The sequence below is a fragment of the Filicampus tigris genome, chromosome 12 (genome assembly GCF_054856515.1).
Source record: "Filicampus tigris isolate MCC_2025a chromosome 12, RoL_Ftig_1.0, whole genome shotgun sequence".
In the NCBI taxonomy this organism is placed as follows: domain Eukaryota; kingdom Metazoa; phylum Chordata; class Actinopteri; order Syngnathiformes; family Syngnathidae; genus Filicampus; species Filicampus tigris.
The window spans coordinates 23,190,646-23,214,775 of record NC_141228.1 but is presented as its reverse complement, the minus strand read 5'-3'; the positions used below and the strand labels follow the sequence as shown (position 1 = coordinate 23,214,775).

The window sequence follows — 24,130 nt, the reverse complement described above, 5'->3', positions numbered from 1 at the left end:
GGGATCATAGATGGGGGATCGTGAAGTGAACAGTGCGCCAGCAGCCAGGCGGCTAACCGGCATGCTGATGTGGCGGCCGTTTTGGGGAGGTCGACGTTCGTCAAATTCATTTAGAACTAGCCATATTCATGAGCTCTACTTGTTTGTCAGTGCCGAAACACGTGCTATCCATTCAGAATTAGAGGTAAGATCGGGCCTAAAAAATCCAGCCCGACCCGACCCAGGACCGCGGGTATTAAAGGCCGACCCAGCCCGAGCCCGACCAATTAACTTGATTTGCAGGCCCGGGCCCGAAGCAAACCCGAAATTTCGGCCTTCGCGTGCGCAGAGCATGCTGATCGCATACGGGATGGTGGACGAGGAGATGGAGTGCAGGACAGACGAGTAGACGGAGGGACGCACAGCTCGTCGGATGGACGGAGAATACAGATTGGACCGTTGCACCCTCAGGGTTCAAAGGTCATGTGATGTTTGGACACTGCAGGGTACTGACCTCCGCTATACACACAAAACACGCGCGTCGTAGCTGCTCGGGTAAGAAATCAAACTTTTGTCTTGCCACATTAATAAAAACATTGACGTGGTCTTACTTTGAACGTATTGCTCAGTTTTGTCTTTCAGCTCCTAAACATGATTCAAATCTTTTCCTTTTTGATGTTAGAAGTAGAAGAATCAATTCGATGTGTTGCTCGGGGGACGGGGTGGTGTCACGTAACATTTGAGAACATGGTTGAAATCTGTGACGCAGTGACCAAGTATTTCTGCTATTTTCATTGATTTGAAAGCTACTTGTACAATCTTGATGCGACAATTATGTGAGATGCAGTTAATTTTGCTGTCCACTTGGGGTCACCAACCACATTCAACACAATAGTAGGCGGCCGAGAATGTGTTCGCGCCGGGGCCGTCAATGTGTGCGCGCCGGCCGGTCGGGGGAATGCGCCAATGTCGACGTTCAGATGTCCGGCTGTTAGCTTAGCCGGGATGCACGCACACTCGCACAGTGACGGTCGAGGCCGTCAGTGCGAATGGGCTTGAATTTTGCTACACTTTGTTCAATCAAGCGATTGGAGGACCAGCGGTTGTTTCCATTCTCCACCTGTGCCAGATGACAATTGGTTCCAACTGCCATGCTAGGCTAATTGTGTTAGCTAACACTGTTGACTTTCGCCATTTGTGCTTTCGCATTTTAGCTTCTTTTCCATCCATGTAGTGTGAACTTGGGACCTTCTCTTTTCTCCTGGCTTGTAGTTGTTGCTCTGCGAGCTGGCCTGGCAGTAACAAAAATAGTCACTCCAAAATCCGCCATGTACGTTCAGTAAAAAAAAATAAATAAAAATGGCAATGCAATGAACCTGCAACAATTGAACGGCACAATGGCGAGAGACGACTGCTCGGCTATGTGTGCCTTTGTTGTTTTTTCGGAGCTTCTTGAAGGCCGCAAACAAACGAGCAGCAACTAGCTTTATAGTTAGTATAGCTAACTAATAGCTGTGCTGACTGATTGGCCGTCCGCAGGATGGGCTCTTCTGATTGGCTGTTTCTCCTAATCGTCTTGTTGCTGGCGTCGTGCTCCGCCCCTGAGGACCCGTGCAGCATCAAAGCCAAGGATGTGGCCCTGGAGCATCGCTGTGTCTACCGGGCCCCCGGGGGCAACGCCCCCGAGAGCGAGGCCCCCGAGGCCTCGATCCCGAGGGCGACCGATCGGCGCGTTTGGGAGCTGTCCGCCGCCAACGCTCGCTTTGCGCTGTCGCTGTACCGGCAAGTTGCGCTGGGCCGGACCCCCGACACCAACTTGTTCCTGTCCCCCCTGAGCGTGTCCGCCGCCTTCTCCATGACCAAACTGGGCGCCTGCGGACGCACGCTGGAGGAAATCGTCAAGGTGGCGGCCGCCCGATGCCGCGCTAGCTAGCGAGCAGCTAGCTCAAACTGACGTGCGCACGTGTGTGTCGGCAGGTGTTTGAGTTTGATTCCGTCACGGAAAAGACGTCGGATCAAGTCCACTTTTACTTTGCCAAGCTCCTGTGTCGCTTGTACAGGAAAAAGGATGCCAGCACCCAGCTGGCCGTGGCCAACCGCCTATTCGGGGACCGATCTCTGCGCTTTGACGCCACATACCAGAACGTTAGCCGGCGCGTCTACGGCGCCGAGATGATGTCACTGGACTTTAGGGTGGGTGCGACGGCTCCTTCTTTGGCGCCGACTCGCGCTCGCTACTCAGCGACCAGCCGGTTGTCTGTCTGTCTGTGCGGTCGGCGAGCGCGCCGCGGTTTGTCCGTACGTTTCCTGACATGCCGCTGTGCCTCAGGGCGAGCCAGAAGCGTCCCGCGCCGCCATCAACGCCTGGGTGGCCAACAAGACGGAAAACAACATTCGGGACGCGCTGCCCGCCGGCGCCATCAGTGCCGACACCATCCTGGTCCTGGTCAACACCATCTACTTCAAGGTAGCGCACTTTTAAGTCCAGCTTGATTTTTCAGCACAAAACACTTGCCGACTCGGAACTCATTTGGCTCCGAACTTTTGAATGACTGCGCTTGGCTTGGATTTGAAATTTGTGACTGGAGGCTTGCGACCAGACATTATTTCCGCAATTGATTCATCTGACCGATTATTTTTCCATTCAAAAACAGTTACAAATCAAAGCAAGCGAAATGTTCAACTTTTCAAGTTCGTCAAATGCAATTAATATATGTGCTCTTATATATATATTCTGAGCATTCGACTTTGACAACTTGCTCTTCTCCAATAGTAACAGAAGGGCAAAGTTATCAACGCGCAGACAAAAACAAAGTGCAGCGGCCAATCATAGCGCGACAGGGGCGTGTCCTGACGCCGGTGGGATTTTTCAAGACTGCTGGCACCCACGCCGCGGGCTTCGTCTAACGTGCTGGCGGCGCCCCCTCAGGCTCTGTGGCTGCACGAGTTCCACGAGGAGGACGCCTACGTGGCCCCCTTCCACGTGGACGCGCAGCGCCGCTGTTCCGTGCAGATGATGTTCCAGGAGAACACCTTCCGGTATGCCCGCCTGCCGGCGGAGCGCCTCCAGCTGTTGGAGATGGAGTACCGCGGCCGGGACATCAGCCTGACAGTGCTGCTGCCTGACAAAGGCCTCGCCCTGACGCAGGTACGCGCGCGCGTGCGCGCGCAAGAGCCCGCGCGGGGCGGTGCCGCCTTTGAGCCCCGCCCCCTGGTGTGTTTGTTTGCAGCTGGAGGCGGGGCTGGACCTTGCCACGCTGAGCGGCTGGCTGGACCAGATGGCGGAGACGCGCGTATCCGTGCACCTTCCGCGATTTCGGCTGGAGGACAGCGTCCGCCTCAAGGAGGCGCTCAACTCGCTCGGGCTGCGCGACATCTTCAGCCCGCAAAACGCCAGCCTGCCAGGTGGGGGCGCTGCTGCGCACTACTGAACGTTCTGCGTATGTACATACTGGGGATAGACCGATTATCGGCCGGGCCGATTATTGGACCGATATTTGGCTTTTCGACCAATATCGGCATCTGCCTTTTTTAAAACTGCTGGCCGATAATAAATCAGTTTAAAACTGTGGAAATCAAAATAAGGATAAGTGAAAGTTTTTCTGTCATTTTGAAATTTTCACTTACTGTAGAATAGCTATTGGAGCTATTGTATAAGTTTTCGTTTATCCTTTTTTAGACATGCTGACGACCTCAAGTGCCTCCTGAACTTTTTGCTAGAATTTTACTACAAAGATGTATATTGGCAAACAATAATAAGAAGAATTTAAAAAAAATCAACATTATGCTGAAATGTATGTACATTTTTCTTGAAATTTTGATGCCAATATTTCCCTTTTTACTGAAAATGAATATCGGCTCCAAATATCGGTTATCGGCCCCCTTGACTACTAATAATCGGTATTGGCCCTGAAGAAAACATATCGGTCTATCTCTAGTACATACTGTAGTGTGCGCAGGAGCCAGAACGTGTGTGCTAGAGCGTATTCTTACTCGTGAAATTGGCAAGGGTGACAAGACTACGGGGTGTCTATAAGATGACGAGCGTGAACATTGAGGCCGGAGAGCGGCCAATGCTGACTTCGCCTAGTAGCTCCGCCCCTGACATGTTCGTACGTACGTTCGTTAGCATGTGCATGCGTCTTGCGTCCAGGGCTTGTGGAGGGCGGCGGCGGCCGCGGCATTTCCATCAGCGACGCCTTCCACAAAGCCTTCCTGGAGGTGCGTCACACGTCCGCTCTCCGATTGGTGGCTTTGAGGGGGCGTGTCGTCTGACGTGCGTGCGCGCAGGTGAACGAGCTCGGCAGCGAGGCGTCGGCGTCGTCCGCCGTGGTGGCGGCGGGACGATCCATCAAGTTGGACACGGAGGTGCTGCGGGCCGATCGGCCCTTCCTGCTGCTGATCCGCGAGAAGACGCTCAACGCCTTACTCTTCGTGGGCCGCGTGGCGCGGCCCTGCCAACTTTGACGCTCACGCCAGTGAGCCTTGCTTCGAAAGAAGACCGAGAAGGAAAGAACGCTTGACTCTTTCGGCGTCAAAGCAAGAGGAATCAATGAAATGAGAAAGGATCATTTCAAATGTATTGCACATTAAAGTTCTGTTTTCCCAAAACAAAAATTAAAATGCAAACACAGCAAAAGGCATAAGCACAAAAAAAAAGTTCAGTACAGCTGAGATGTACTCAGTCAGCGATTCTTTTGGCATAACACTTTGTAAGTTAGTAACATTGGACTAAGGCATAAGCAAGTATAGTAAGGTATGAGGACTAGTGGGGTATGTAGAGTAGGAAGTACAAAAGCTACCAATGCATAAGGACAATAAGATACTACTAAGACTAAGGTATCAAGGACAAGTAAGGTATGTAGTTAGTCGTGGAGAGCAGTAAGGTGTGGGTTGTACAAAGGTGTAAAGACTAGTCGGGTATGGAGATTCAAAATACGATATAAGCTCATTATTGTAAAAAAAAATATATATATATATACGGCAAGACAATTTCAGTCAAATTTCTTTATTTGTTGCACGTTAAAGAAGTCGTCTGACTCGTTGGCTGCGCCCCATCAAACTTTTTCACTTCCTGCTTGTTGAAATATTTTGAGTGGGTCTGTCAATCAATCTAAAGAAAAAAAACAAGCAAACAGGAAACGAAGGACGAGTCGAACCATACGACCAAAAGGAGGCGGAGTCAAAGACACGGCCGAGGTGGGAGGACGATGGCGTGTGCGAGCGGCCAACGACGGCCAGGCCGTGCCGGGAAAGACCGGACCGCATGCCACCAGAGCAGACAGACCGGAACGGAGCGGAGCGCGCGTGAGCGGGCGGGTGCGCGGGCAGAGACTGGATCGGGGACTTTGACCCGGACATGTGAGGTAAGGTGTCAGGAGGAGGCGGGCCAAGCGCGGCTCGGCCAATCAGGTTGAGGTGTTGTGGTTTTGTACAAGTGAGGTTGGTTAGCTCTAATGCTGTGCTACGAGTGCGAGTCCAGTCCCGTCGGCCCATTCGCTCGCTCACCCGCCCGCCCGTTGGACGCCGTCTGCAGATCCCCATAACAAGTCGGCACTCTCAAAGGGGAACCAAAACTCCACTTTTTTTATGTGCCTGGCCAGCACCAGTCCCAACAAGTAACTTTGAGGAAAATCAAGTGAGCATAAGAGGGGAACAAGATCATTGGACGCAAGGAGGGCGCGTCGGAGGGTCCATCACGGTTTTATGAGACGAGCGAGTGAAAGTTATTGATGGTCGTTTGATTGACCCCCGCTTTGCCAAAAAGCGCTTAAGCGCGACATTCAGCAAGTACTCACTTCTCAGTCACACTTGGAGGCAAGAGATTTGACTGCTTAATTCATATTCCGCAAATGCAATATTCATCACAATGCCGCGTTTTGACTAGTGGAGGCGCATAAAACACATTATTGTTAAGAAAATCTGGGGGTTACCTTCCCTTTAAATCAGCTGTTGAAGACGGGCCGTGTTGACGTCGGTAGCGACGCGATCCGACTACCAAAGAAGTTGAAATAAACGTTCACTGCTTTTCTAAGTGCATTGTGGGTCATTTTCAGTGGACGACATTTATCCTCCCTGGACATTCGAACACCCCAAAAGAATGGCGTGTTGAATAGGAAACGTGTGCACATTTGGACACAGCCTATGTCTGCTTTTCTGTGTAAATATGGTGGACACCCAACCAAAAAAAAAAAAAAAAAAAACAGCATAGACGTGTGTGACTTTGGTATTGGAGTGACCACTTGTCTAAACGTAACGGCTCAACAGCGCCCCTCTCTGTCATGCGGTGGATATAAATAGCTGGCTGCGTCGCAGTTGTCGTTCATTTGTGTCACTGCCGAGGCGAGTTGGGTACCGCTGTTCATTTGTGAGTAGGCCATTAGCCACAAATGCTAACGTCATTCATTTCTCTTTCGATAAGGCCTTGTGGGGCTGATCAGCGCACGTCGTGTGCTTGTTCGGATGGAAGCAAGCGAGTCGAGCAACCATCATGTCTTCTGTCACTCATTTCAACAAAACACAGCGCAGAGAGCAGCAGATTTGCGCTCCATCACCGTTGCGTTTTCGTGCACACTAGCGAAACCAGCAGGGCAACGACGGCATGTTGCCGGGCGGTAGGGCAGGTTGCCCAGTGACCCAAGGTTTGGATGTTCCAATCTTGGCTGCTTAAGTTGTGCTTTTGCTGCTAATCACAGCAGGAAGACCAGCACGAAAACTCAACAAAACCATGCTGGTATATGCAGGTTGTGTTTTTTTTTTTTGTAGCACGGCAGAACATAACGCTCGCAAATTTGCCCGAGTGAAACAACTGAAAAATGGCGACCTCTGTGTGCGGGTGGAGGCTATCTTTGTATCTTTTTTTTTTTTTTTCCTAATAATATTTCAAACATGGCCTCTACTCACTTAGCCGAAAATAAATACTCTGTAGATTCAGGAGCTGAATCAGGAGCTGTTGGTCACGTCGGCTTTCGTTCCCCTTTCAAGTCCTAACGAAGTTCAAGGAGTCGCCATTTGTCAAAACGAGCCAGCGCGATTCTTAACAAGTCAACTGTTTCTTTTTTAATCTAAAGTCTCTTAAGTGCTGAAGTTACTTGGTGGCCATCTTTACTTTGGTTGCCAGGACGACGAAGCAAAATACGCAGCTTGCAATTTGTCAACTGACACAAGCTAACAGTTTTCATCCATCGGCCAGGCGGCTAAAAAGCTTCGTCAGCCAACCAGCTAGCAATCACAGATATTAACAAGGTGAGGAAAATGTCGGAGTAGTTGGCTTAGCGTAGCACAAAAAAAAAAAAAAAAAAAAAAAATTTGCCAGGAGTTTTTTCCCCTCACGTTATTGGAGTGCCTGGACAGGAAGTCTCAGCGTGAAAACGAGCTCGGAGCACCCCGGCGGTGACAAGAGGTAACTGAGCATATCAGCTTATGCGAGGTGAGATTAGCTTTGGACCGTTGAGACCCGAACTCAACGACGGCGGTCCGAGGGCTCCTGAAGGAGGTCACGTGGGTTGCAATTAGTGCCGGTGCTAACGCGCAAGCTAACAGGCGGACCTGCTTTTTCCCGTCTTTGCGCTGGATTGTCGGGAGGCAGAAAGGAAGGACGTGATTTGCTGACAAGGTCGTGAGGAGGAAGTAAGATGGCGCGGCCGTTGAGGTGAGCGCCGCGTCGGGGCCGTCGCGCAACATCGGGCGGAGTCTGCAACGGCGAGCGGCATCGGCCGCCGTCGGCTTTGCATCCGTCGGTCGCTGTATCGTGGACGGACAATCCGCGGCGTATGCCGAGCGCCTCCGCGCTTGCGGGGGCCCGCCCGGCGCCCGAGCTGCCGCCGCCCGAGCTGCCGCCGCCCGGCAACGCGTAGCGGGGGCGCCGCCTGAGCGGCGTCCGCTTTGCGTCAGTCAGGCCCAGTCCGCCGCCGCCCTTGAGTTCCCTCCAGGTGCCGTTGACTTTGTGTCAGTCAGGCCCCGAGGTGGGGACGGACGCTCGGGGGCCCTTGCCGTACGCCGCCGCCCCGCCGCCGCCCCAGGGCTCCTCCTCCTCGTCAGCGGCGGCGGCTTGATGTCAGTCGGGCCCCGTGGTGGAGACGGACGCGTGGGGGCCCTCGGCGTACAGCGCCCCGCCTCCGCCCTCAGGGTCCTCCTGTGCCGGGGAGGCCCCCCTGGCGCTGAGGGAGGCGGTGGTGGTCTCGGGCGAGGCGCTTTGGGCGTCGTGTCCCGGGTGGTTCTTGCGCAGGTGCTGGTTGAGGATGGCCTGGAAAGGGAAGCTCTTGGCGCACAGGCGGCACGTGAAGGGTTTGTTGCCCGTGTGTTTGCGGATGTGGTACTCCAGCTGGTCCTTGCGCGTGTACTTCTTCCCGCACAGGCGGCACACGAAGGGCGTGATGCCCATGTGCAGCCGCATGTGACGGTCCAGACTTCCCTTCTGGTTGAAGGATTTGCAGCAGTAGATGCATGTCAGTCGCGGATTGTAGCGGAACCAGCGCTCGCCCACCGGGTCCCTGGCGTAGTCCTCGTACGCCCCCGTTGCCGCCTCCTCGCCCTGGCTCCCACACAAACGCGGCGTCAGTCAGAAACCCCCCCCCCAAAAAAACAAGCAGCAATCCCACGCCCGGTTTTTGCTTTCGGTGGGAATACAAATCAAGCGAGGCTTCGCCAGCGTATTTGAGATTGACTCTTTGCCAATATTTGGGGGACCTGTGTAAAGTTGCATTTGCAAAATCTGCCTCTGAGTTTGCCTCTCAGGTGGCGGCCATTTTGTCACTTGCTGTTGACCGCATATGAAATCACAGTGCCCAAGGGCTCAGTTACAGTCACATGAGCAAACCCAGAAAACTGGTGAGCGGTGATTGGTTGATCCCTGAGCAAGTGTGATGTCATTTTCAGGCGACAGCAAGTGGTAAATTGGCCGCCCCCTCAGATGGATTACAACTGCTGGATTTTGCTGCTCCAGAATGCCCCGTTTAGACTAGTAGGGGCGCATAGCACATATTATTGTCAAGATAGTTTGGGATGGGACTACACTTCCGCTTTAAGGCAGGCCAAGACCTTGTGTAATAGAAAACCACTACTGCCATCTTGTGGCAACTACAGGCAATTAAAAAAGCAGCTACCAGTCCAAAATCTCGTGAGGTGTGACGTCATTGCGTGTGTTGTCATGTGACCTGTGAATTTGCATGTCGCAGATCTTCGCTTCGGCTCGGAGATTCGCTTTTGGCGCGTTGCCGATCAGCGGGGACGCTGCCCGAGGGACTCAACCTGGCGCACACACAAACGCGCGTCAATGCGCGTTCTGGTCTCGCGAAGGCGGCGGCGGCGGCGGCGGCGGCGGCGCTCACCTGTCAGTGTCGCCGAGGCTGCTGGAGGGCCGGGCGGCGCCGCCGCTCCCCGGCGTGCCGCTCCCCGAGGCGTCGGCGCTCGCCGCCCCGCCCTCGTCGGCCGGGCCAGGGCCGTCCCGGCCGCCGCTCGTCCCGATCCGCTGCTCGGCCCGCTCCGTCTTGATGGCGATTCCGTCGGTGGCCTCGTCCGCCTCGCCGCCGGTCTCCACGTACCACTGGCCGGCCCGGTCGACGCGGATGAGCGCTTCTCCGTGGCGTCGGGCCGGCGGGCTGCGCGGCGCCTCATCTTCCCGTCCGGCCGCTCCGACGGGCGCCTCCAGGCCGCGGGAGCGCGGCGGCGGCGGCGCCGCCTCCCGGTCGGCGAGCGGGCGGTCCGGGTCGGCCGGGCTGATCTTGAGGTGGATGCCCTCCAGGATGTGCGTGCAGCGGTCGATGACTTCCTGCATTTGCAGGAAGCTGGCGGCCGTCAGGTAGCTGATGATGTCGCACAGCTGCAGGCGCAGGCGTCCCGTGTAGCAAAAGCCCAGAAGTTGCTCGAAGACCGACGCGTTGCGGATCACCGTCAGCGACACGGTGCTCATCTGGCTCAGGGACATGTGGTCCCGGAAGTAGGGCGAGCTGGCGGCCAGGACCACTTTATGGGCCCGGAAACTCTGGCCCTGAACGTGGACCACAATGTCGCAGAGCCGCCCTTGGGCACGCAGCTGGTTGAGGTGGGACAGCACCGAATTACTGAAGTCCGGGACGTCCAGCTGGATGCTGCCTGAGCGCTCCATGGCGCACCCCCGTCCGGCCCCCGTCCGACTGGCCCCACCGCCTGCGGGAATGCTGTAAACACACAAACACCACACGTGGCCACTTTTAGCTAGGTTCCGGTTCCGGCTACGGTTACCGGCGGCCGGATTCTCATCGAATGAAGTGTGGCGGCTGACAGCACCTCCAGTCGCACTTCATTTGCCCCGGCAGTCGGCTCCGTCTGAAAGTTCCATTCTCAAAGCAAATTGCTCTCATGACATACACGCACAAACAAGACCACCAATTTCGGAGTATCGGCGAGATTGTTGCAAGTGTTCGTGTTGCACGTCAAGAGAACAATGAGAGGAGGGGCGCCAAGTACAAATACTCACGATGTCGCGATTCCCGAGCGGACCCTTCCACGCCCTCCACGGTGATGGTCAGCTGCTGCGTGACGTCACACACGAGGGCTCCCGGTCAGGTCCAGTGGGCGGAGGCTCCAGAACCATCAGAACTTCCGCTCCGCTAACACAAGCTAGCAGCCGTCGGCGGACTCGCCAGAACCTCGACGTGGACCCGCGGACGGACTGTGCATCACCGCGGTGAGCCGACGTGGCCCGGCCCGGCCCGACCCGACCCGGCCCGGCTCGGCTCGGCTCGGCTCGGCTCCCCGATAACCTCCTCGTGCTCCGCAGCCCCGGAGACGCTGGCGTCGGCTTCAAGGCCAAACAAGGGAGTCTCGGCTCGGTCTCCGGTCCGCCGCTGCCATTCGGGTTCGGCGTTCACGCTCGGTTCGGAGGCTCGTCGCCGCCGAGGCGGTTGGTCGTCATCTTGCCAGCGGACGCTGCACGGACGAACGGAGGAAGGAAAGAGGGAAGGGAGGAAGAAATGGTGCGCGCAAGGCATGCTGGGAGATGCAGTTCGAGCTCCGGGAGGTGGCTGCCGTACGTGCGCCTCGCGCACGACAACTCCCGGCGTGCATCTGGAGCATTGGCGTGCGCGCGCGCGCGCGCGCGCGTGAGACAGACGTGGAAAATGATGCCAAAGTAAAAGATGTGGGTTTTCCCACTGTGTGTGTGTGTGTGTGTGTGTGTGTGTGAGGGAGAGGTTGAAAATGTCATGAAAATAAAAGCTGTGTGTTTTATTTCCCAATGTTTTTTAATTTGTGTGCGTTACAGGATTTCCCTGTGTGTGTTACTACGTGTGAGTATCTCATCTTAGTGTGTGTATACAGTATGCCAATATAGCCCACATAGCAGTTCAGAATACATAGTGCCAGCCTGATCCGGATCATCAGTATGAAGCGTGAGGAGCCACGAAGGTCAGACAACGTGATAACAAAACAAAAAAAGTGGTTTTGTATTTGTGTTTTTATTAAGTGCTAACGAGGTTACAGGGACAATCATCATCCAAGGAGATGACAGCGGGTTACCATGGCAACACTCCAATAAGGTCACACAAGGAAGTAGAAAAGTTGAAGGCGGTTAACAGGAAAACGTCGCGTGACTTTGGCCGCAAGCGCGACGACAAAGTGACGAGCGAATGCTAAAAGTCGATGAGGAAAGGACGGACGGCGACAGGATGTGAAAAACGAGCAGAAAGTCGCCGAGAAAACAACAGTGACAAAATAACGAGCTAAGTTGCTTTTGCTGACAACACCGCGATAAAATGATGATGAAATGCTAAAAGGTGGCCTCGAAAAGGACGACAAAATGTTTTGAAAAGATGACAAAATGAAAATGAGCACAAAAGGCTAAGGCTAGTGTTGAGGAACATTCTCAAAGTGTTCTCTATTTACAAAAAGTCAGCGACTTTTCCAAACACCAAGATGAAAAGTGGGCGTGGCCGTGACACAGCTGGGCTGTGGACTCACCAGCGGGGTCACGGGACAAATTCACATGCGGGCGCAGGGACGGTAGGAAGGTGCGAGGGCGAAGGTCAAACTACTCAGGGAGGCGGGGCGGAGGTCAGCCTGAGTCCGGGTGCCGGCGGGCCGGGACCAGGCGCGGCGAGGTCGAGGCCGGCGGAAAGGCGAGCCGCGCGAGCGGGTTGCGTTCCCCGCATGCCGGCCCCGGCCCGTGACGGCCAACCGGCCCCGGCCTTTCAGGAGGAGGAGGGGGCGGCCCCGGCCGCCGGGGGGGAACTCGGGGCCTCCTCCCCGTCGGGGCGCGAGGAGTTCTCCGAGCGGCTGCGGCTGAACTCGGCGGCGGCGGCGCGGAGGCGGGCGGACCCGCACAGCAGCGTCTGGAGGAAGGCGCGGCGCATCTCGTTGCTGGTCAGCGTGTAGATGAGCGGGTTGGTGGCCGAGTTGAGGACGGCCAGGGCCAGGAACCACTCGGCCCGGTAGAGGACGGCGCAGCCGTGCGCCCGGCAGGCGGCGTCCAGCAGCAGCAGCACGAAGAGCGGCGCCCAGCAGGCGATGAAGCAGCTCAGCACCACCACCACCGTCCGCAGCAGCGCCATGGAGCGCTCGCAGCTCTTGCCCCCGCCGGCCGGCTTGCGCAAGGCCAGCCGGCGGCTGCGGCCGCGCACCAGGGCGTAGATGCGGGCGTAGAGCGCCACGATGGCCATCAGGATCACGCTGAAGACGGTGGTGCAGAACAGGATGTAGGTCTTGTGGTAGAGCGGCAGCACGGTGGAGCAGCGCTCCAGCCGCCCGATGCAGTTCCAGCCCATCAGGGGCAGGCCGCCCAGCAGGGCCGCCACCATCCACACGGCGCTGATGAGCGGGAAGACGCGGCTGGCCCGCCCCCCGTCGTGGACCTTCATCTTCAGCATGGTGAGGTGGCGCTCGACGGCGATGGCCAGCAGGCTGAAGACGGACGCCGCCAGCGCCACGAACATGGAGCCCTCGCGCAGGAACCACTGGGTGGGCGTCAGCTTGTAGGTGTTGGCGCCCGACAGCAGGATGTTGGCGGCGTACACCACGCCCGCCAGCAGGTCCGACAGCGCCAGGTTGCCCAGGAAGTAGAACATGGGCTTGTGGAACTTCTTGGTCCTCCAGATGGTGGCCAGGACCAGCAGGTTCTCCAGGACGATCAGGCAGCAGACCGCCAGGAAGACCGCCGAGTCGGCCTTCAGGCCCGACGCGCCGTCCGCCGGCCGCAGCTTGCCCGTGTAGTTATAGTGCCTGGCGATCAGGTCCGAGTGGGCGGGGTCGGCCATGGCCCCTTCCCCCTCGCCACCCCCGAAGCGACGCCACTGGCTCTCCTTCACCGCGTCATGACGTGGTCCCGCCGCACCCTGGCATCCTGAGCGTGTGCAGGGCAGAGAGGGAAAAAAAAAAAAAAAAAAAACCCACGGTGGGCCAAACACCATCTGACCAGGCGGGACTCGAAAGGAAGGTCAAGCAAGTTGACCTCAGTGGCAATCAAAACACATCAGAAGGCAAACGGACACAAGTTTCACCGCCGTGGACAAAAAGTCCAACTAGCGGGAAGACCAAAGGGTGAGACGATTAGCGTGCGTTCTCAGAGACGCGCGTTGTTTTGGTTCATTTTTTTTCCCAAATGGAAATTGACGACTTGGCGCAAAAACTTGAGCAATGGTGACGTCACCGTTTTCAAAGTGCGTAAAAAGACGGAATCCAGTTTTTACCTTTTACTTGGCGCTCGCGGAGAGAAAACACGCAGCAGCCTCGCCGCTCCACAGACAGGCAGACGAGCGCACTCGCGCCACCGAGCAGAGGAGGAGGAGGAGCAGGAGGAGGAGGAGGTCACCCAAATTACGTCAAACTTCATCCTCCTTCTTTTCACTTGTTGGTTCTTGACATGAAATATCCTTCGACTCAATGCAGTCTTTTTGTCATGTCAAATTTCTTATCGAACAAAAAGATGAACCCATGTGTCATTGTTCAACATATATTGAATAACAAATTGCCTCATGATATGATGGGAATATTTTTCTACAGGTGTGCTTTTCACAGTCTGAAGCAAAAGTCAAAAAGAACTTTACGCTAAGCAAAATTTTTGTCAATGTTGCCGCCTGACAGTGGAGCTTATGCTAGGCTAGGCTAAGCTAGCAGTGACCAAACCTGCACGCTCGGTTTGCGCTTGACAGAGTGAACATGCACGGGGCAGGGGGGGGCGTGGGGCGGTTGGGAACCGGGGCGGGTGGCATCGTGGCAGACAAAAGGGCTCTTTCCTGAGTCCGCATAGCTGAGTGTCACCATGGCAACCGGTGGAGAAGTACAGCAGAAAAACAAAACAAGTTCTCTAACGGGAGTTAGGACCTCACAAGTCCTGGTTGTGATCCAGGATCCGGGACGTCTCTGGTTCAGCCTCAGGATATTTCGCATTCCGCAAAAAAAAAAAACACAAAAAAGTTCAGCTTTGTGTGTGTGTGGGTGGAGTCACGTTGGTTGCCATGGCGGCGCTGTCATCACAGCAATAAGGCAACCTTGAGCGAGATGTCGAGGGGCGTGGTCACATTGCAGGTAGGTCACATGACTCTCGACAAGGTCGATTTGAGCCACGGAAATGCATGCTGGGAACTTTTGGATGATTCTTTTCTGTCTCGTTCTGCTGCACGGGACGTTGGACATCCGGTCCGGTCCAGTCCGGGATGAGCGCCACTGAGGGGGAGGAGAAAAGTGGGGAGGGGGCGCCTCCCAAGGGTCCTCTTTGCATTCAAGCGTGCTCATTAAAATGCACAGCGCCTCAGTGGGCCCCCTTAATGGACCCCCTTTGTCAGCACTGTGTGGGGGCCGCAAACAGGGATCGGGGCGTGGAGGGGGGGTGGTGGTGGGGGGGCTCCCCTCTGCCCCCATCGCCCTCTGATGTGCTGACCGGCACACAGAGACTGAAGCAAAAAGATTTGCCCAAACGTGAGAGTCGGAAAGAAGTTTTATCGTGCAATTTGGCTGCGTCCGCCGACGTCAGCGTTTGCGTCTATGGCCAAAAATGAAAGTGACGCAACTATGTCGACATGTGTGCCACCGGCCCAATGCTAACCAAGCGTGCGACAGGCCCCAAAAAGTTGGTCCCGCGCTTCCGTTTCCATCAACCTTCTTTGTCAAGCAGGAACGTGTGCAATGACGGCGACCGAAACAAAATGACGCAGTTGCCTTGATATCGTTTGCTTGACTTATTTCAGTGAACCTTCATTTATTGAAGCTTTATTTCACTCCCTAAGATTGAAAAAAAAATGACAACAGATTCTCATTTGGCTGCAGACAACAAAGCACAACAAGGTCAAATCAAAGCAAATGCACAGGAGGACATAAGTACACCGTGTGATGCACACAAAACAGCCAATCACAAGCAGACAAAAATCTCCTGTCCGAATCCACGAAAGCAATCTATCTATGTTGCCTGACTCTAACACGTCGCTAACATGGCAAGCACACACAGGAAGGCCTGCGAGGCAGCCGCGTCGACCGCTAGGCCGGCGTGCCGCTTGGCCACACGGCTGACGAGAGCAAAAGTGGCATTTCAAGCTAGCTCCTGACGCAATTGCAAGGATTTTGTGACAGACGAGAATTTTCACGTCATCTTTTGGCCACTAGCTCATTTCCGCTCGGTGTCAGACAAGCGCGACCCGAACGTCCAGATGTGGTCAGATATCCGATGATTTGAAAAACTTTGGAACTGTAAAGTTCACACTGACATGGAAACAATCAGATTTGGGTCAAAATAAAAAAACAACAACTTTTAAAAAAAAATTAAGATTGGCCTGCAGTGTGAAGCGAGGCAAATAGTTCAAGTTAGCCTCTTTGCTTCACTGACACTCAACAAAGCGCATGAGAGGCCAAAAGGCGCCATGAGGGAAACACAACAAGCGCGCATCATCAACTGCTTCCCACTTCAAGTGTGCATGCACGTGCGCGTGCACGTTGGCCAGTCACGCGGGGCACAACAAAGGGCAAACGAGAGGAGAGAGAATTTTTCTCACCAGCCACCACCATTCACAGCCTCCACGCGTTGACGGGCCGTCACCATGGCAACTGCGACGGGACAGCGGCCATGTTGTGGCGGTCGGCGTGATGGCGAAGGATTTGGAGCACGCGTGTCTCAACCCCAGCAAATCAAGCTGGTCCACTCCATCTCTCTTGCTAAATAGATTTTGGTTTCATTCCGGCACAAAATTGGAACCAAAATTGCATTTTTTTTCTTCACTTAAACCATCCTTAACATAAATAGTTTTGCACTTTAAGAACACATCATGTTGATGATTTTTTTTCAAAGTCTTACTAACATTCTTGGCTCCCACCTGGTGTACTTTGACTTGATCTTTTCATAATATTGTAAGGTATTGCTGTGTCAATCAATTTTTTTTCTTCTTCATAAGCGCCGTCAAATGTGTTTGACGCCGTAAGAATACGGCCATTAACTGTTGATTTTCGGCTCTCAGAGGGAATCCCAAATTGCTTGAAGCTCCTCGTTTAGCTTTCGTCGTCATCCATCATGACATCAAAGTTTGATGTTGTATTGGCGGCGGACTGGGAGCGAGCAAGCCCGCGAAAGTGCAAAAATCTGCACATTGATGCTCGTGAAATGCATCAGAGAAACAAAATACATGAAAACACAAAAATCTGTCAAAACATACTAATAAACCTTCAATATGCGTTTTGCAAAACAAAGGAGGAAATGGGGTAGACAAGAAAAAAAAATCTGTGAATATGTGAATCAGTGGGTGCCATGAGTATGTGGGGGTCCGCAGTAGCTACATTTTTGTATCTGTTTGTAACGCTCAATGTAAACGTATTCATCTATGTGTCATGAAAATAGTAGAATAGCTGCGTACCTACGGACACGCAGAGGTAGTAGGGGCAAAGTCATCATCGCATTAAGTCTAAGGACGGCAGGAGGACCGAAAGATCAAGAATGCCGGTACATTATGCTGCATATGGTTGCATACGTCACTCAACTGCGACAAGGGAACTGGGAATAACATTTCACGTGTTAAAAGAGGACTTTTGTTTCCAAATGTTTTATATTGACAGCACACGTTTTTGGCGTTGAAAGAAAAAAGTAAAAAAAGCACCTCCCGCAAAAATCGGCTCAGAATTGAGCAAGTTACTGCTTAATCCCAATGCAATACCTTTACTTGAACGTCGCCCCTTCCAAGATGGCCGCCAGGTAGGCACGTCGCATAGCTGTCGGTCCACCAGCGCGTCTGTGATGTTGGCATAACCTTTTCATGGGATCGGGCGCTGGTCGTAAAGTGTCGTGAAACGAGAACGCTTGGCGGCAAACGCAAATCAAGCAGGAAGGATTTGTCAACACGTGAGCGTGGAAGAAGAGGGGGGAAAGGAAAAAGGGCAAGTGCTGGTGCGGTGCGGTGCGGTGCTTTTGTGCCGGTCGTCCCTCCCCGGCGAGATGCTGTACCTGGTCGGTCTGGGCCTCGGAGACGCCGCTGACATCACCGTGAAAGGTTTGGAGGTGGTGAAGAAATGCTCGCGTGTCTACTTGGAGGCCTACACGTCCATGTTGACTGTGGGCAAAGAGGCTCTGGTCAGTCGCTTCTTGCTCTCGCCACGCACCGCCAACACGAACGCGACAGAAAGCGCGTTACGCGTCCACTGAAGGCAAAACAAGTCCAGTGAAGACAGAAAGGAAGGCTCTCAAATAATCGACATGAGCAGAAAAGCTCGCAACGTTGAGATGCAAATGAGCGATAGGAAACCGAGCGCCCGTTGAAGTTTTACAACAACACTAACTTATTTGGATGCCCAGGCGCAACAATTAATCGATAGCCATTCGGATCGCTGATTGATCATCTAGACTGCAGACCCGTTAGACTCACCACGGGAGATATTCTCTCATTGGTGTCATCATCTATGAAAGAAAACACATTAGCTTCAAAATTGCACATTGCAAACATCTGTTTTGACTTTGCAAAACAATCATCAACCTTTCGGCCCATTTTCTGCCTGATGTTCTTAACCAGACCAGGAACTTGATTTCTGGTTATGCATGTTCTGCACTGTCAAGTTGAATTGGGTCCTGCTTTGGAACGGAGGGATGGAAATTATTATTTTTTCCTGATTCATGGATGAATCAAATAAGTAATTGACATGATTGGAAAAAAAAAAAAAAGTTATTTGCAGTCCTAATTTGTCACACTAACCGCTTTACTTGGATCAGTGTCCCCCCCCCCCCCTCGCTGATGTAAACAAACATCACAAGTGCGACGTTAGCCTGTTGGGTGTTATAAGCACGCTAACGGGGGTAGCGGCGTTTGTGACGTCAGGAGGAGTTTTACGGGAAGGAGCTGACGCTGGCCGAGCGAGATCTGGTGGAGCAGGAAGCCGACGACATCCTGAAGGACGCCAAGGAGACGGACGTGGCCTTCCTGGTGGTGGGCGACCCCTTCGGGTGAGGGACCGCCGCCGGCTGGCTGCCAACCAGCCCAACCACCAAAACAACATCGGTCTTCTCATCTTCTCACATGTGCTTTTCTATGGGCAGAGCGACCACGCATAGCGACCTGGTCCTGAGGGCGGTGCGCGCCGGGATCCCGTACCAGGTGGTCCACAACGCATCCATCATGAACGCCGTGGGTTGCTGCGGCCTGCAGGTGCGCCACCTGACCGCTCCGCTGGCAAATCTGCCAATCGGTTCGCCGCATGTCACATGGAAATCATTTCACGTGCTCATATTGCGCGCGTGTGTGTGTCAGCTGTACAACTTCGGCGAGACGGTGTCGGTGGTGTTCTGGACCGAGTCGTGGAGACCCGAAAGCTTCTATGACAAAATCCTACAGAACCGAGCGGCCGGCCTGCACACGCTCTGCTTGCTGGGTACGCGCGCTAAGCCCCGCCCACTATGTAACATCCACCGCTCATGTCTCATCCGTGGTGGGAGGGAATGGGGGGCTCATCTGAGGCCGCGGCTGTTAGCATTAGCATGCAGCGCCTGACCTGCTTTTGTCCGTTTTTGCAGACCTGAAAGTGAAAGAGCAGTCGTTGGAGAACTTGATGAGGTAAGGCAAGCGACGGCGCCGCAAGATGGATCGGCCGTTGATCGGCGGGCGCTGTCGTTTCAGGGGCAAGAAGATCTACGAACCTCCGCGCTTCATGAGCGCGTCGCAGGCGGCCACGCAGCTGCTGGAAATCGTCAGGCGGAGGCGTGAACGGGGCGACGATCCCGGTGAGTGACGCGCGCCGCGCCGCCTCCCCGGTGACCGGTCGATGACACGCGTGCCGTGCGCAGGTCTGACGGAGGACACGCTGTGCGTGGGCGTGGCCAGATTGGGTGGCGCCGACCAGGAAATGCGCACGGCCACCTTGGCGCAGATGAGCTCGTGCGACCTGGGCGCGCCGCTCCATTCACTGGTCATCACCGGCAGACTCCACCCCCTGGAGGTTGACATGTTGCGTCTCCACGCGCGAGGCGACGCCCTGACGCACCTCCCACGCGTTGACGGCTCCTAAACGCGCGGCAGCGGCGGGATGCGATTGACGGCTTGGCATGCACACACGAACCCAAACGTAGCGTCCGACATATTCTGGCAAAGAAAAGTGGACAGGGGCCTTCTAGCGCACCACCTGTGCATATTTCGATGAACAATTGTCGCTCGTGGGTCGGATTGGGATTTCCTGAGCAAACGTCTTCGGTGATCGCCGGTGGCCGCGGCAGCAAGTCGCTCAAAGTCAAACGAAGCATGTTTGCATTTGAACGGAGTATCATGCTGTCATTTGTTTGATTTTTTTGGGGGGGTAGGGAGGCGGTTAGATGAACGTCATGCTGTTGTTGACTTGCAAATCTACCGCTACTTGAGTAACTCACTGTAAGTTGTTGTACATCAGAAGAAGAGACATTGTATTGAATCAATCAAAAGAAAAAATAAGCTTTGAGTATTTGGGCCAGAAAACAATTTGGATTTGCACTTTGCCACATTCGCCGGCTTGCTGACGTGACAATTGTTCATGAAACCGTTGGCTTGACACCAGCCTATCAACTGCAAGGGTCAAAATGAATAGACAATTGATCAAATTAATGGAAAACTATTTTCATTTGTATTAATCACGAAGAGTCACTAGAGCAATCGAAATCATCCGATTTCAGCCTCAACAGTATATCAGCTCCAAATTCCCACAAAAGCAGACTGGTATGCAACGATGTCATCAATAAACGCAACTAATGTGTCATCAATCAATATTGACCTCAAGCAATCTTTTATTACTGTTGAGGCGTAACTGGTCACATGTTTTGGCACACACACATGTATGCACGCGCACACACAGACATACACACACAGACATACACACACACACACAATCCATGGTCCAATCAGCTGGCAGCATTTTGTCAGGGGCGGGGCCATGATTAGTGAAGGCACTTTCCCACAATTCCCTGCTCCAAACTCCAAAGGGGGCGGGGCGGTTCGGTCAGGTTTGTCACAGTCTGGCCCCGCCCCCGAATGGTCCCGCTATGACCCGGTGATCGGCGGTCACCGCCACAGACTGCCATTGGTCCCAGAGTCCAGAAGGGGAGGAGCCTCTACATGGCGGCCATGTCGATTTGAACGTAGAGCTGCCGAACGCCCACCTGCGTATAGCACAAAAGTTACACCAGGGGGCGCTGCGGCAGCACACGGCACAGCGACTCGAAATCACGCCATCGGCGTCGCTTTTTGTTGCTGCCGCCACATTGTTTCAGAGTTAAGACCGGCGACACAGAAGCAAGTCAGACGTGCCGAAAATCCAGAAAAGAAAAAACTAATTTTCCCGCTCAACCCACATTGCACAATTGCAATATTAATCAGAATGCCTAGTTTTAACTCGTTAGCCTGCATAGAACATATTCTTGAAAAAAAAATGTTTGGGTTGACTCCCCCTTTCAAGGCAACAAGCCATGTTCACCACTTTCCATTGCTCACTCGCCACAAGGGGAAGTCGAGCCAACGCGGACGCGTGAAGGCGGCGTGGCAACCGACCTGCGTGAAGATGTTGTGCGTCTGACTGAGGATCCAGCGGGCGTCGGCGTCGGGGGCCACAACCACTTTGAGCGTTCCCACGTACACGTCCGTACACAAGGTCCAGAAGTGGGGCTGCTGCACGTTGTACACTCCCCCCAGCTGCTGCACCTGAACGCAGCGCGCACACGCGTCACACGGGCGCCGACAAACAGGCGGGCGCCGACAAACAGGCGGGCGCCGACAAACAGGCGGGCGCCGACAAACAGGCGGGCGCCGCCGCGTACGTACCCGCTGGTAGCACTCGGGAAGGGCGCGCTCCAGCGACGGCGGCGTTCTCTGCATCAAGATGCCGATGGACTCTCGCAGCAACGGAACCACGCTGATGGACAAACGCTGGCTCACGTGCTTGCACAACGTCGTGTGTGAGCGTCTACGTGTGTGTGCGCGTGCGTGCGTGCGTGTCACCTGACTCCGATGAGGATCGCGATGAGCATGGAGCAAATGGGGTCGGCGATCATCAGGTTGTAGTTCTGCATGAGAAGAGCTGAAATGATCACGCCCACGCTGCCCAGCGTGTCGGCCATGATGTGCAGCAGCACGCCTGACGCACACGCACACACGCCGAGCGACATTAGCAAAAACAAAGCACCACCGGCGGAGTTGTGTTTGCGCTGTGAGCCGAGCGCCCCCCGGCGGCAAATGGTGCCCTCACGTTGCCACGGTGACCACCTCACCTTGAAGGATCTGCTTACTGGAACCCAGCCGACGCTCGTCTGTCGACACAACGCGTGCGTCAGTCCTCGTTACATGTCACCATTTCGCTTTGTCATCACGTCATGACATCACGCCACACGTGTGACATCATCGTCATCATCATGTGGCCTCACCATCCAGATCGTGGTGACTGTGCCCGTGGTGACCATCGTGGTGGGCGTGGCCTTCGTGCCCGTCGTGGGCGTGCCCGTCGTGGGCGTGCCCGTCGTGGGCGTGTCCGTCGTGGGCGTGTCCGTGATGGCCGCCATGGTGGGCGTGGCCATGGTGGGCGTGGCCCGCGGTGCCGTTGAACAGCGAATGGCTGTGTCCGTGACCTGAAGTGAACGGGTGGGGGGGGGGGGGGGGGGGCAACGGATGATGTCACGAGGCCGGGACGGCGCGAGCGTCACGCGACCATGCCTGTGTGTGCGCGCGCGCGTGACCTTGCTCTCCGTGCGAGTGTCCGTGTCCTCCGTGTTGGAAAACAAAGATTCCCACCAGGTTGACGAGCAGGCCGGCGACAGAGACGGGAAGGAGACGCTCGTGGTGAACGTCTGGAGGCTCCAGAGCCCTCTGCCACATGCGCACACGTTACACGCATGACACCGGGACCTTTCGTATGAGTGCGTGTGCGCGCGTTACCTCGACTCCTTCGGAGAAGATGAAGAAGGCAGTGAAGATGAGGAAGAGTCCGTTGACGAAGCCGCCTATAACCTCGGCTCTGACGTACCTGCCGCACGCACACGCGCACATTCAATGACCCGGAGGGCTCGCCTCCCCCCCCAAGCCGTCGTGACATCAGGCCACGCCTCACCCGTAAGAAAAGCTGTCGTTAGAGCGCCACCTGGAGATGACCGAGGCCGCCAGGCCCGCCAGCAGCGCCGTGCAGTCGAAGAACATGTGGAACGAGTCCGAGATCAGACCTAGACTGAACACGTGCGCGCGCACACAGGAAACAGGAAAAATGAATACGATTGTTGCCAACATGAGGACCACAGTTGGCCTTTTTCACAGTTGCTAGAATTTGCTTAGAAAATGCTAGAAGTTGCTAGAATGCTCAGAGAGGTCCCAAAATACAGCTGAAGACTTGCACTGCTGACACGCGCGCCCATCAAAATGGAAGCCGCGCATACGTGATGTTTTCTTTGGACCCGATGTGGCCCGCGGGCCCTACTTTGCCCACACGTGCTGTAAGGTTTTGAAGTCCATCCATGAGGTCAGGGGGGTAAACGAACACCCAAAAACAAATAAATACAGCCGCGGTGCTCACGCTCACTTGGGAAGCACAGCAAAACTGTTACATGCTCCCTTGAATATTGGAGGCTTACTTTTCAGCTTTGAGGCGCTTTTCGCAGCTCAACTCATTCACGACTAGCATTTAAAGCAGACATGTTCATTTGGCCGCTGTCCGTTTAAGTGACAGTCATTTCTCAATGAGTCTTTTTGGAAGCGCGCCTTCCTCTCTTTTATGTCAGCTCTGGACTGAGTTCAGGAGTGAATTTAGTTTTCATTTTTGGATGCCACTTTTGTGGGCTCCCACAGGCACGTAGTGCACTTGGACCTTTCGCACGTCTGCGCGTATGCTTGAGGACTTCCTCCTGTATGCGTCACTTCCTGTTATTGAGCACGCGCAATGGCACCACATACGTGGCACATCCGCACCAAGAAAACCACGCAAGTGACTAGCCGCATGCTAAGTGTGGGCTAGCTTTACAGATGTTACACAAGTTGCCTTCCGCTTCTACTTGGTTGTCGGTTTCGCTTGTGTGGTTTGGGAGTTACCTGTTGCTCCAGATTCCGTAGCTCAGCTCCACAAAAGCGAAAGAAAGATTCAAGCACAAGAAGAAAAACAAATTTCTCGACGTTTTGTCGGACAAAATGGACCTGAAAAGACACAAAAGAACCAAAGTGTATCCCGGCCCCTCATAAACACAAACACGAACACGTTGTCATGCTGCTGTCTGATTTCTTTTGCATCTTGCGTGGCGTGTTAGCCGCGTTAGCGTCGTTAGCATCGTCGCTTACCTGATCCATCCTGACACCTTGAGCAACAAACTGAACTTGGCAGGTTTGTACTCGTCGTCCTTGATGGATAAAGGTAACATAATTGTCTCACACACACATAGACGCACACGCCACGCACGCGCACAAACACACGAGTAGACACGCTAAGCTAGCGCAACGTTTGCGCTCGTGTGGATTTCACAACAAAAGCAGGGAAAGGGCACTTCCGGCGCGCTGCTTTGCTTGGATGGAAACAGCAGGTGGCGCTACAGGACACGTTAGGAACGGATGGGGACCCGCCTTCAGAGCGCGTGACCCGCGCTCATCTGTGTGGTGGAGGATTGGAAAACGGGCGTGCGCGTGACTGGGTGTGTGCGTGTGAGTGTGCGTGTTTATGCTGTTGATTGACCGACATGGTAGATGTGGTGAGGTGATTAATGGACACGGATGCGTTTTCAATCAAGCCT

General features: G+C 54.4%; 5 protein-coding genes across 6 annotated transcripts; 2 read left to right on the top strand and 3 right to left on the bottom strand.

Annotated features, from left to right (window-relative positions):
* Positions 1–376: 376 nt before the first annotated feature.
* Positions 377–4,929, top strand: serpinc1 (serpin peptidase inhibitor, clade C (antithrombin), member 1). Its single transcript, XM_086046912.1, has 8 exons — positions 377–534; positions 1,519–1,882; positions 1,957–2,172; positions 2,309–2,446; positions 2,909–3,127; positions 3,210–3,384; positions 4,133–4,200; positions 4,270–4,929. Exons 2-8 carry the CDS (start codon positions 1,520–1,522, stop codon positions 4,444–4,446), a joined length of 1,356 nt encoding a protein of 451 aa, XP_085903038.1. The 5' UTR covers positions 377–534; position 1,519; the 3' UTR covers positions 4,447–4,929.
* A 42-nt stretch (positions 4,930–4,971) lies between these two features.
* zbtb37 (zinc finger and BTB domain containing 37) lies at positions 4,972–10,961 on the bottom strand. 2 transcript variants are annotated; one of them, XM_086046910.1, is made up of 4 exons: positions 10,246–10,961; positions 9,309–10,136; positions 9,135–9,228; positions 4,972–8,512 (listed from the first exon to the last, which is right to left on the bottom strand). In XM_086046910.1, the coding sequence occupies exons 1-4, from the start codon at positions 10,317–10,319 to the stop codon at positions 8,036–8,038; spliced, it is 1,473 nt and encodes a 490-aa protein (XP_085903036.1). In that variant the 5' UTR covers positions 10,320–10,961; the 3' UTR covers positions 4,972–8,035. The 2 variants fall into 2 exon arrangements, with proteins under 2 accessions (XP_085903036.1, XP_085903037.1); XM_086046911.1 differs by having other exon boundaries at positions 10,436–10,961.
* Positions 10,962–11,395: 434 nt separating this feature from the next.
* s1pr1 (sphingosine-1-phosphate receptor 1) lies at positions 11,396–16,690 on the bottom strand. The gene is made up of 3 exons (XM_086046913.1): positions 15,936–16,690; positions 13,641–13,860; positions 11,396–13,294 (listed from the first exon to the last, which is right to left on the bottom strand). The coding sequence occupies exon 3, from the start codon at positions 13,206–13,208 to the stop codon at positions 12,147–12,149; it is 1,062 nt and encodes a 353-aa protein (XP_085903039.1). The 5' UTR covers positions 13,209–13,294; positions 13,641–13,860; positions 15,936–16,690; the 3' UTR covers positions 11,396–12,146.
* Positions 16,691–17,209: 519 nt separating this feature from the next.
* On the top strand, positions 17,210–20,144 carry dph5 (diphthamide biosynthesis 5). Its single transcript, XM_086046487.1, has 7 exons — positions 17,210–17,497; positions 18,237–18,361; positions 18,455–18,563; positions 18,666–18,786; positions 18,929–18,968; positions 19,032–19,135; positions 19,199–20,144. The coding sequence occupies exons 1-7, from the start codon at positions 17,363–17,365 to the stop codon at positions 19,417–19,419; spliced, it is 855 nt and encodes a 284-aa protein (XP_085902613.1). The 5' UTR covers positions 17,210–17,362; the 3' UTR covers positions 19,420–20,144.
* On the bottom strand, positions 20,141–23,891 carry slc30a7 (solute carrier family 30 member 7). The gene is made up of 11 exons (XM_086046485.1): positions 23,685–23,891; positions 23,442–23,543; positions 22,474–22,587; positions 22,302–22,389; positions 22,103–22,232; positions 21,794–21,994; positions 21,641–21,679; positions 21,372–21,507; positions 21,195–21,285; positions 20,925–21,074; positions 20,141–20,536 (listed from the first exon to the last, which is right to left on the bottom strand). The coding sequence occupies exons 1-11, from the start codon at positions 23,762–23,764 to the stop codon at positions 20,489–20,491; spliced, it is 1,179 nt and encodes a 392-aa protein (XP_085902611.1). The 5' UTR covers positions 23,765–23,891; the 3' UTR covers positions 20,141–20,488.
* Between the last annotated feature and the right edge of the window lie 239 nt (positions 23,892–24,130).

Bases quoted from the DNA above. Each gene is read 5' to 3' on its own strand.
- s1pr1 (XM_086046913.1), bottom strand. From the start codon at position 13,208: ATGGCCGACCCCGCCCACTCGGACCTGATCGCCAGGCACTATAACTAC.
- slc30a7 (XM_086046485.1), bottom strand. From the start codon at position 23,764: ATGTTACCTTTATCCATCAAGGACGACGAGTACAAACCTGCCAAGTTC. The intron at 21,680-21,793 runs GTGAGGCCACAT...TTGTGTCGACAG, and splicing joins CAGTCACCACGATCTGGATG to ACGAGCGTCGGCTGGGTTCC. The intron at 21,508-21,640 runs GTGAGGTGGTCA...CGTGTGCGTCAG, and splicing joins CAGTAAGCAGATCCTTCAAG to GCGTGCTGCTGCACATCATG.
- zbtb37 (XM_086046910.1), bottom strand. From the start codon at position 10,319: ATGAGAGCAATTTGCTTTGAGAATGGAACTTTCAGACGGAGCCGACTG. The intron at 9,229-9,308 runs GTGAGCGCCGCC...TGTGTGCGCCAG, and splicing joins AGCCTCGGCGACACTGACAG to GTTGAGTCCCTCGGGCAGCG. The intron at 8,513-9,134 runs GTCACATGACAA...TGTGGGAGCCAG, and splicing joins TGCGACATGCAAATTCACAG to GGCGAGGAGGCGGCAACGGG.
- serpinc1 (XM_086046912.1), top strand. From the start codon at position 1,520: ATGGGCTCTTCTGATTGGCTGTTTCTCCTAATCGTCTTGTTGCTGGCG. The intron at 2,447-2,908 runs GTAGCGCACTTT...GCGCCCCCTCAG, and splicing joins TCAACACCATCTACTTCAAG to GCTCTGTGGCTGCACGAGTT. The intron at 4,201-4,269 runs GTGCGTCACACG...GCGTGCGCGCAG, and splicing joins TCCACAAAGCCTTCCTGGAG to GTGAACGAGCTCGGCAGCGA.
- dph5 (XM_086046487.1), top strand. From the start codon at position 17,363: ATGCTGTACCTGGTCGGTCTGGGCCTCGGAGACGCCGCTGACATCACC. The intron at 17,498-18,236 runs GTCAGTCGCTTC...TTGTGACGTCAG, and splicing joins CTGTGGGCAAAGAGGCTCTG to GAGGAGTTTTACGGGAAGGA. The intron at 18,564-18,665 runs GTGCGCCACCTG...TGTGTGTGTCAG, and splicing joins TGGGTTGCTGCGGCCTGCAG to CTGTACAACTTCGGCGAGAC.